This window comes from Heloderma suspectum, chromosome 2 (genome assembly GCF_057233095.1).
Source record: "Heloderma suspectum isolate Gila_16-S chromosome 2, 16-S_ref, whole genome shotgun sequence".
NCBI lineage: Eukaryota > Metazoa > Chordata > Lepidosauria > Squamata > Helodermatidae > Heloderma > Heloderma suspectum.
In genome coordinates, this window is record NC_139459.1 from 42,832,942 (window position 1) to 42,844,568 (window position 11,627).

General features: G+C 44.7%; 1 protein-coding gene across 1 annotated transcript; it reads left to right on the forward strand.

Moving 5' to 3' along the window:
• The first annotated feature begins 211 nt into the window (after positions 1-211).
• Positions 212-10,881, forward strand: SHISAL2B (shisa like 2B). The gene is made up of 2 exons (XM_084829646.1): positions 212-402; positions 9,782-10,881. Exons 1-2 carry the CDS (start codon positions 212-214, stop codon positions 10,026-10,028), a joined length of 438 nt encoding a protein of 145 aa, XP_084685772.1. The 3' UTR covers positions 10,029-10,881.
• The last annotated feature ends 746 nt before the right edge of the window (positions 10,882-11,627 follow it).

Sequence of the window (11,627 nt, forward strand, 5' to 3'; positions counted from 1 at the left end):
TTTTGGCATCCTTAAAATCCTGGTATCTATGTGAAGATTTGTTGGTTGCTATCAGACTGCGACCTTTATGTTACACAAAACAGCTCTGTTTGCTAAGGCTGCAAAACATATTCATGCAAACACTCTGAATGCTACTGCAGTGAACTGTGCAGGTGATTCGCCTTCCTTCTCTTCCCCTCGCTTCTTCTCCCTGCCAGGTGCTGCCGCAGCCATGAACTGGAGCAGCGGCCTGCACCTTTGCGCGGGCCACTTTGCCCTCAGCCGCTCCTGCGCGGACCCTTTCCTCTGCGCCGGGCCGGGCGATGACCCGCTCTACTGCTGCGGCTTCTCCGGCCTGAAGAATTGCTGCAGCGAGCCGGGCCGCTACTTCCCTTGCAAGCACAGTTACATGTGGAGCCTCAGGCAGGTAGCGAAGCCGCCGCCGCCGCGCCTGGGAGAGGCGCCGGAGGGAAAGCAGGCAGGTTGCCGGGCATCTTCCTCGCTCAGGAACCGTGGCAGCCAGCCCGCCCCAAGAGTTGCAAGCGGGAACCTGCCCTCCGCCCCTTAGGGATAGCAAGGAGGGCTAGACACGGATCTCCCTCAGTCACGTGGAAATGCCTTCTTTTCGGCCAGGTTTGTTATTGCATGCAGCAGGCAGCGATGACAGGAACTTGGGCGGTGGGTGCCACTTCATACAGTACCTGCTCTGCCCCTTAGGTCATCCTCAGGTGCTCCCGCCAAAGGAAGCTAGGCAGGTGGCTACAAGGGAGAGGGCCCTTGAGCTTTTATCCTGCGATTGAGACTGCTCCTTCACGGATGTCTGCGGGCTCTTTACATGACACCGAGATCATCCAAGACTCATGGAAGACCCAGATACGGGGGAAGGGGGTGGGGGAGAAGGAAGCACTTGAAAAAGGGAGTCGTTGTGGTCCTGCATTTAAAACGGTGGTTGTTGTTGTTCAGTCGTTCAGTCGTGTCCGACTCTTCGTGACCCCATGGAGCATAGCACGCCAGGCCTTCCTGTCCTGCGCTCTCTCCCGGAGCGTGCTCAAGTTCTTATTCATTGCATCGGTGATGCTATCTAGCCATCTCATCCTCTGCCGTCCCCTTCTCCTTTTGCCTTCAGTCTTTCCCAGCATCAGGGTCTTTTCCAGAGAGTTTTCTCTTCGCATTAGGTGGCCAAAATATTTGAGCTTCAGTTTCAGTATCTGTCCTTCCAAGGAGCACTCAGGGTTGATTTCCTTTAGGATGGACTGATTTGACTTCCTTGCAGTCCAGGGGACTCCTAAGAGTCTTCTCCAGCACCACAGTTCGAAAGCATCAATTCTTCGGCGCTCAGCCTTCCTTATAGTCCAGCTCTCACAGCCATACATTACTACTGGGAAAACCATAGCTTTGATTAGACGGACCTTTGTCGGTAAGGTGATGTCTCTGCTTCTTACTATGCTGTCTAGGTTGGCCATAGCTTTCCTCCCAAGGAGCAAGCGTCTTTTAATTTCATGGCTACAGTCACCGTCTGCGGTGATCTTGGAGCCCAAGAAAGTAAAATCTGTCACTGCTTCCCTTTCTTCCCCTTCTATATACCAGGAAGTGATGGGGCCAGATGCCATGATCTTCGTTTTTTTAATGTTGAGTTTCAAACCAGCTTTTGCACTCTCCTCTTTCACCCTCAACAAGAGGCTCTTTAGATCCTCTTCGCTTTCTGCCATTAGGGTGGTATCATCTGCATATCGGAGGTTGTTGATAATTCTCCCAGCAATCTTAATTCCGACCTGTGATTCATCCAACCCAGCATTTCTCATGATGTACTCTGCATATAAGTTAAATAAGCAGGGTGACAATATGCAGCCTTGTCGTACTCCTTTCCCAATTTTGAACCACTCGGTTGTTCCATGTCTGGTTCTTACTGTTGCTTCTTGACCCTCGTACAGGTTTCTCAGGAGACAGGTAAGGTGGTCTGGTACTCCCATCACTTTCAGAATTTGCCACAATTTGTTGTGATCCACACAATCAAAGACTTTAGCGTAGTCAATGAAGCAGAAATAGACGTTTTTCTGGAATTCTCTTGCTTTCTCCATGATGCAGCGAATGTTGGCGATTTGATCTCTAGTTCCTCTGCCTCTTCGAAACCCAGCTTGTACTTCCGGTAGTTCTCGGTTCGCATACTGCTGAAGCCTAGCTTGTAGGATTTTGAGCATCACCTTGCTGGCATGTGAAATGAGGGCAATTGTGCGGTAGTTTGAACACTCTTTGGCGTTGCCCTTCTTTGGAATTGGAATGTAAACTGACCTTTTCCAGTCTTGTGGCCATTGTTGAGTGTTCCAAATTTGTTGGCATATTGAATGCAGCACTTTAACAGCATCATCTTTTAGGATTTTAAATAGCTCAGCTGGAATACTGTCATCTCCACTAGCTTTGTTGTTAGTAATGCTTCCTAAGGCCCACTTGACTTCACTCTCGAGGATGTCCGGCTCAAGTTCAGTGACCGCACTATCATGGCTATCAGGGACATTCAGATCTTTCCTATATAGTTCTTCTGTGTATTCTTTCCACCTCTTCTTAATCTCATCTGCATCTGTTAGGTCCCTGCCTTCTTTGTCCTTTATCATGCCCGTCTTTGCACAAAACAAAGTGCAAAGTTCCCTTGAGATCTCCAATTTTCTTGAAGAGATCTCTAGTCTTTCCCATTCTGTTGTTTTCTTCGATTTCTTTGCATTGTTCATTTAAGAAGGCCTTCTTGTCTCTCCTTGCTATTCTCTGGAAATCTGCATTCAGTCGTATATATCTTCCCCTTTCTCCCTTGCTTTTCGCTTCCCTTCTTTCCTCAGCTACTTGTAAAGCCTCATCAGACAGCCACTTGGCTTTCTTGCATTTCTTTTTCTTTGGGATGGATTTCGTTGCTGCCTCCTGAACAATGTTACGGACCTCCGTCCATAGTTCCTCAGGCACTCTGTCTATCAGGTCTAATCCCTGAAATCTATTCCTCACCTCCACTGTATATTCATAAGGGATATGATTTAGGTCATACCTGAATGGTTTAGTGGTTTTCCCGACGTTCTTCTATTTAAGCCGAAATTTTGCAATAAGAAGCTCATGATCTGAGCCACAGTCCCAGGTCTTGTTTTTACTGACTGTATAGAGCTTCTCCATCTTTGGCTGCAAAGTACATAATCAATCTGATTTCGATATTGACCATCTGGTGATGTCCATGTGTAGAGTCGTCTCTTGTGCTATTGGAAAAGAGTGTTTGCTATGATCAGCGTGTTCTCTTGGCAAAACTCTATTAGCTTTTGTCCTGCTTCATTTTGTACACCAAGGCCATGCCTGCCTGTTATCCCAGTGATTTCTTGACTTCCTACTTTAGCACTCCAATCCCCTATGATGAAGAGGACATCTTTTTTTGGTGTTAGTTCTAGAAGGTGTTGTAGGTCTTCATAGAAACGATCAACCTCAGCTTCTTTGGCATCAGTGGCTGGGGCATAGACTTGTATTACTGTGATGTTGAATGGTTTGCCTTGGATTCGTACTGAGATCATTCTATCATTTTTAAGATTGTACCCCAGTACTGCTTTTCCCACCCTTTTGTTGACTATGAGTGCTACTCTATTTCTTCTAAGGGATTCTTGCCCACAATAGTAGATATGACGGTCACCTGAATTAAATTCGCCCATGCCTGTCCATTTGAGTTCACTGATTCCCAAGATGTCGATGTTCAATCTTGCCATCTCATGTTTGACCACCTCCAGCTTACCTTGATTCATTGATCTGACATTCCAGGTTCCTAAACAATATTGTTCTTTACAGCATCGGATTTTCTTTTCACCACCAGACACAACCACAGCTGAGTGTCCTTTCGGCTTTGGCCCAGCCGCTTCACTCTATCTGGCGCTACTTGGAAATACCCTCTGCTCTTCCCCAGTAGTATATTGGACACCTTCCGACCTGAGGGACTCATCTTCCGGCATCATATCTTTTAGCCTTGTGATATGTTCCATGGGGTTTTCTTGGCAAGAATCCTGGAGTGGGTTGCCATTTCCTTCTCCAGTGGACCACATTTTGTCAGAACTCTCTGCCATGACCTGTCCGTCTTGGGTGGCCCTGCACAGCATAGCTTATGGCTTCACTGAGTTACGCAAGCCCCTTCGCCACAACAAGGCAGTGATCCATGAAGGGGATTCATGAAGGATTTTAAATCCTTTAAATTTTTAATGGATTTAAAATCCTTTAAATGAAGGATTTAAATGAAATCCTTCATTTAAAATGGACGCCGTTTTAAATGAAGGATTTTAGGCTGGTGTCGAGCTGCCCATAGTCTTCCATGATCTTTCATTGATCTTGCTTCTCTTCTTGCCGCTTTTGCTCTTTCCACGGAGGAAACTGAAGCGGGACACAACGGGGTAATTTGATAGCTCGTTATCTGCGATCTATTTAAAAATGGAACAAAGGGCATTCAGTGCAGGAGACGCCTTGGATGACCATGGTGTCATGTAAAGAGCCTGCAAAACTTCCGTGAAGGAGCAATCTCAATCACAGGATAAAAGCTCAGTGTGAAGGAGCCCAACCCAAAGAAAGACTTTTTTCCCCTCAGGCATGTTGTTGTTGTTTATACTTCTATGTTACCCATAGTCAAATCTGGGTGGTTTGCAAAGATTGAAAACACCACATGTTGTTGTTGTTTATTCGTTCAGTTGCTTCCGACTCTTCGTGATTTTGTGGACCAGCCCACACCAGAGCTTCCTGTCGGCTGTCACCACCCCCAGCTCCCCCAAGGTCGAGTCCGTCACCTCCAGAATATCATCCATCCACCTTGCCCTTGGTCGGCCCCTCTTCCTTTTGCCTTCCACTTTCCCTAGCATCAGCATCTTCTCCAGGGTATCCTGTCTTCTCATGATATGGCCACAGTACTTCAGTTTTGCCTTTAATATCATTCCCTCAAGTGAGCAGTCTGGCTTGATTTCCTGGAGTATGGACTGGTTTGATCTTCCTGCAGTCCAAGGCACTCTTAGAAGTTTCCTCCAGCACCACAGTTCAAAAGCATCGATCTTCCTTCGCTCAGCCTCCCTTATGGTCCAGCTCTCGCAGCCATAGGTTACTACAGGGAATACCATTGCTTGAACTATGCGGACCTTTGTTGTCAGTGTGATGTCTCTGCTCTTCACTATTTTATCAAGATTTGTCATTTCTGTCCTCCCAAGAAGTAAATGTCTTCTGATTTCCTGGCTGCAGTCAGCGTTTGCAATAATCTTTGTGCCTAGAAAGACAAAGTCTGTCACTGCCTCCACGTTTTCTCCCTCTATTTGCCAGTTATCAATCAAGCTGGTTGCCATAATCTTGGTTTAACTGCAACCCAGCTTTTGCACTTCCTTCTTTCACCTTCATCATGAGGTTCCTCAGCTCCTCCTCGCTTTCAGCCATCAAAGTGGTATCATCTGCATATCTGAGATTGTTAATGTTTCTTCCAGCAATTTTAACTCCAGCCTTGGCTTCATCAAGCCCAGCACGTCACATGATGTTTTTCAGAAACTCCCTGGCTTTCTCCATTATCCAGCGGATATTGGCAACTTGGTCTCTACTTCCTCTGCCTTTTCTAAACCCAGCTTGTACACCTGGCAATTCTCGTTCCATGAATTGCTGGAGTCTACCTTGCAAGATCTTGAGCATTACCTTACTGGCATGTGAAATAAGTGCCACTGTTCGATAGTTTGAACATTCTTTAGTGTTTCCCTTTTTTGGTATGGGGATATAAGTTGATTTTTTCCAATCTGATGGCCATTCTTATGTTTTCCAAATTTGCTGGCATATGGCATGCATCACCTTGACAGCATCCTCTTGCAAGATTTTAAACAGTTCAGCTGGGATACCGTCATCTCCTGCTGCCTTATTATTAGCAATGCTTCTTAAGGCCCATTCAACCTCACTCTTCAGGATGTCTGGCTCTAGCTCACTGACCACACTGTCAAATCTATCCCCGATATTATTATCCTTCCTGTACAGATCTTCCGTATATTCGTGCCACCTTTTCTTGCTCTCTTCTTGCTCTCTTCTGCTTCTGTTAGGTCCTTGCCATCTTTGTTTTTGATCATACCCATTTTTGCCTGGAATTTACCTCCGATGTTTAAAAATACCTTATCTAAAGTATAAAGCCATTTACATAAAAACATATAAACAGACAGCACACACAGAGACAACATATATCTTAAAACAATTTTAAACAACCCTTTTGGAGACCTAATTCTAGGTTATGGCTGTTTTATCGATTCCTGCGCTGTTTGTTGTTTTGTATTGTATTTTATTCTTTTAAACATTTTAACTGTGTTTTCAAATGGTTATCTAGGTTTTTTAACTGGTTGTAAAATGCCCAGAGAACATTAGTTATTGGGCGGATTAGAAATGTGCTCAATAAATAATAAATAAATAGGACAGGCATGGGTGGGGGAACCTGTGGCCCTTTGGCTGTTGGTGGATTCCCATCAGCCCCAGCCAGCAAAGCTAATGTCAGGGATGATGGGAGTTTTTGTCCAGCCACATCCACTGGTGTAGTGGTAAACGCTGAAGTGCAGGTGCCCATAGCCACGCCCCTAAGGAGAGTCCCAACAATTTAGGCAGCTCTGTTGATCTATACCAACAAACCACTTCTAGCAGTTTTCATCTCCACCGGGATTAAGCTGTCTTGTACAGCTTGGGGTGCATACTTATGGGTTGCACCCTTATGAGACAGAAGCCTCTGAATTTGGAGACTTCTGTGAATCCAGTGACCTGCCAGGCTGCTGCTGGCAGGACAGGAGGAGCAAGGGAGGTGATTTTTGCTTCCCAATGCTCCTTTTGTTTCCTTTTTCCTCTAGATGGGCCTCTGAACCCGCCTAGAGGCAGCATACGGGCAGGGCAGGGCTGGGGCTGGAGAGGCCATAGGATTCTTCATAATCTGGCCTTTCCTTTCCCCTCCCCTCCCCTCCTACTGGAACACTCCCTTTTTGACCTCTCGGAGGTCCTTCGAGGCCACATTTGCAACCTCAGAAAGCAGCCAGCACTGTTCTTTCCATGGCAGCTTGGGGGGTGGGGGGGGATCAAATATCTGAGTCCCCCTTCCAAAGTCTATCAGCTAGTTGTAATGATAAACTCAGATTTGAAATGTGTTCAGGCTCATGCCCCAGTGCTTTGGATTTCTGGAGAACTTAGCAACTTGCTACAAAGGGTTGGCTACTGAGCTGACGGGTACAATTGTAACTTCCAATAGCACTACGTAGCTCAGTAGCAAACCTTTAAAGCAAGTTGCAAAGTCCTCCAGAATAGGAGGTAGCGATATGTGTGTATGCAGTACATCTTCACTGGTAGACCAGCAGTACAGGAAGGCCAGACAAGAGTGTGTTACGTCTTGTGTGGATCAGGGTAAAGAAGACACACAACACACACACCAGCTTGCAGGGTGAGTTAACAATGAACTTTCTTCTCCCAGTACCCAGTAGGCAAATATATATCTATATATCTATCTATCTATATATATAGATATATATATATATACACACACACACACACACACACACACAACCACTGCCATCTGGTGGCAGAGAATGAACTACACTACTTTTACATACATTACATCCCCCCTTTTTAACTTAGTTGGTTATGCAATCCTTCCAGGGTTTTTTGTTTCAGTTTCCTTTCCTGCCATATCTGGAATAACTTTCTTGCTGTTCTGCTTTTACTGTGTTAGTGTCCTCTTTGCTTTTGTTGCCATCTCTTGGGTTGTTTCAATTCCTCTTTTTGTCTCTTGTGAATTTGAGTCCTGGTCTGTTTCTGTTTTTGACAACTGCTCTATAGCTTCCTGGTTGCTTTGGTTTGCAGCATCTTCATCATTTGTGCTTTGTTTTGTCCAGTGTGAATTCTTTCTGTTTAGCCTGTATTCTTTTCTATTCTCCATGCTTACTATATATGATCTGGGTGTTTCTGCTTTGCCTGTTACTGTTACAGGCATCCAGTGTCCTTCATTTTGTTGCATCCTTACATGTTGCCCCTCTTGTAATGGTTTAAACTTTAAAGTGTCTCTTATTTCTACCATTGTAAGCCTTTTATTTTCCATCCTAAAGGAAATCAACCCTGAGTGCTCATTGGAAGGACAGATAATGAAGCTGAAGCTCCAATATTTTGGCCACCTAATGCGAAGAGAAAACTCCCTGGAAAAGACCCTGATGCTGGGAAAGACTGAAGGCAAAAGGAGAAGGGGACGGCAGAGGATGAGATGGCTAGATAGCATCACGGATGCAATGAATATGAACTTGAGCACGCTCCGGGAGAGAGCGCAGGACAGGAAGGCCTGGCGTGCTATGGTCCATGGGGTCACGAAGAGTCGGACACGACTGAACGACTGAACAACAAAAGCCTTTTATTTGATTTTCTCTTGGCTTGCATTGTTTCTGATATCCTCGGTTCTTTGTGCTGTGGCATTTAGTTGCCTTGGTCTTGTGGGTAGCTGTGATCCGAGTCTTCTACTCATCAGTAGTTGTGCTGGTGATGCTTCTCTTACAATAGAAGTATTCCTGTAGTTTAGCAAGATCAGTGCAAGTTTGACTCCGTGCCATAACCAAGTCATGGGCCCTCTCAATCTCCTACTGCCTGTGCTGTGTTGGACACAGAGGTCCTTTTGCTCAGTTGTGAGGTAGGTCATTTATTGCTTGCATATTGCAAATTAGGGAATAAAAGCTGATAAAGCTGATAGTTGCTATGATCTACGTGCAGGAGATTCGCATTCAGTTCTTTTGTACGTGCTGGCTGCCTAACTCATTCCAGTGGCATATTTGCAAGTGCAAATCTCTTTCAAAAACTAGAATGAATGAGAAAGCTGATGTAAGTAGGGGATCTTTCTCTACTCTTCAAAATGCCTGTACTTGGAAAATATATATACCTGTTTTATTAATTCATTAATATATCCAACCTTTTAACAAAGTTCTCAAGGCGGTTTACAAAATCAAACATATAACTGGATTAAGGCAAGTGATTTGCCCAGGACTATCTACTGACCCCACAGAAGAGGCAACAGGTAATTAGGAAAGGTAAGGTTCCTCCTGTGCAAGCACCGAGTCATTACTGACTCCTAGAGGGACGCTGCTTGCGCTGGTGTTTTCATGGCAGACTATAGCGGGATGGTTTGCCATTGCCTTCCCCAGTCGTGACTACCTCTCCCCCAGCAAGCTGGGTACTCATTTTACTGACCTCGGAAGGATGGAAGGCTGAGTCGACCTGAGCCGGCTACCCGGGACCCAGCTTCCGCTGGGACTGAACTCAGGTCGTGGGGAGAGTTTCGGTTGCAATACTGCCGCCTACCACTCTGCGCCACACAAGGTTCCTAACAGGTAATTAACTTCAAGCCAAAACCTCTCAATGCTAGGCCACCACTAAGAGAATGATCTAGAGGTATATGGCAGGTCTGTCATAGAAGCTATTTATGTAATGCCCTGCAAGCTGCTTGGTTGGGAGACCGCCTAGGAAGCTGCTTTGAGCTGTTTGGATGAAGAGTGGAGTATATTTCCAACAAAGAACAATAATATCTTTGGATCACATTGTTACTTTGGGGAGCATATGCAATTTTAGAAGTGCAGAAACGGCATATTGAGCAAGTAATAACTCCTGTGTGTCATAAAGCAGTGCGTTACTGGTAGCTAATTTTATTAGAGTGCATGGCTAGCTAAATGGTGTCGGGGGGCGGGAAATTATATTGATTTTACATCATTTAGTGTCACTGTAGTGCCAGTGGTTTTTTTGGTTTGTCATTTAACCTGAATATAAATTATATTTATATGTATTTTAGTATAGGAGCATTGACTGGACTGGAGATTGCTGCACTGGTTTTACTTGCCTTCATCATTAGTGTCCTTGTGCTTTGCTATTTGTTTCTTTATACAAAGCCACAGCAATTAGATACTAGCCTAAAACTGCAACATTTGGAGATCCCTTCTGCTCAAAATAAGGTAGGCACTGAATACCCCTGGCATTACAAACCATTTCTAAGAGTCCTTAATTATAAAGGATACACTGAATCCTTATTTAACGTTTAGTTGGAGTGACAGTTATATATCTTGCAGAAGTATATGTGACAGTTAACAAAAACAAGGGTGGAACATTATATACTGGATATTTTAACTTTAAATACATTGTAATTTGATCCAAATGCAAAATGCTGTTTTCAATAATTAACTCAGAAAACTCTTGTGCTACACATTTGAAGAAGATGGAAACATCCTTGCTTACATGGCCAAATTGTAGTAGGAGTAGTAGTAGTAATAATAATAATTGTAATAGTAGTAGTAATTTTTTATTTTTTTATTATTATATAGTACTTTACATTACATTGTCACATATTATATTAGTCGTCTTTATAACAATACTGCAGCATAGGTCAAGATTATTTATAATGGGCTGTATCCATAACCCTGCCCACATAATGAGGCTTTCCTTCCTTCCCCCACCTCCTACCACACAACAGCTCCCAGCACCTCCTCCAAGCTGCCCCTGAGAATTGAGAGACCCTCTGGAATGGTGTGGGATGAGACCTGGGAGGGATGCACAGTAGAATGGGGAAATGAGATGAGTTCAGTGGTGCTGCCTTTTTGTGTGTGCAAGATATCTCTGGGTCTAAGCCTGTGTTTTGATCCTTTCCTGCATTGAGCTCATGATTCCTTTCCCTTTATCATCACAATAACCCAGTGCTGTAGTTAAGGCTGAATGTATATGACTGGGAGTTTGAACCTGGGTCTCATTGTCTTCTGTACCCATTTTTATTTATTTATTTATTTATTTATTTATTTATTTATTTATTTCTATACCGCCCAATAGCCGAAGCTCTCTGGGCGGTTCACAAAAACTAAAACCAAACAACACACAATAAAACAATTTAAAATATATAGAACATTAAAACCACAATATAACAATACAACCACAATAAAACCTAGCAGCAGTACAGGAGTTTAAAATACAGATTTAAAACAGCAAAGATAAAAATTTAGAAAGCTAAAATGCCTGGGAAAATAAAAAGGTCTTCACCTGGCGCCGAAAGGAATACAATGTAGGCACCAGGCGAACCTCACTAGGGAGCTCATTCCAGAGCCGGGGTGCCACAACAGAAAAAGCCCTCCTCCTAGTAGCCACCCGCCTCACTTCCTTTGGCAGGGGCTCACGGAGAAGGGCTGCTGCTGATGATCTTAAGGTCCGGGCAGGCACATAGGGGAGGAGGCGATCCTTCAGGTAACCTGGCCCCAAGCCGTTAAGGGCTTTGAATGTTAACACCAGCACTTTGAATCGGGCCCGGAAATGGACCGGCAGCCAGTGCAGCTGGAAAAGTACTGGCGTAATATGAGCTCGCAGGCCAGTCCCTGTTAACAATCTTGCTGCCCTATTTTGGACCAGCTGAAGTTTCCGGACCGTTTTCAAAGGCAGCCCCACGTATAACGCATTGCAGTAATCCAGACGAGAAGTTATCAGAGCATGGATAACTGTAGCTAGACTATCTCTGTCCAGATAAGGGCGTAGTTGGTATACCAGACTAAGCTGATAAAAAGTGCTCCGTGCCACTGAGTTCACCTGTGCCTCAAGTGACAGTTCTGGATCCAAGAGCACCCCCAAACTACGAACCTGATCCTTTAGGGGGAGTGCAACCC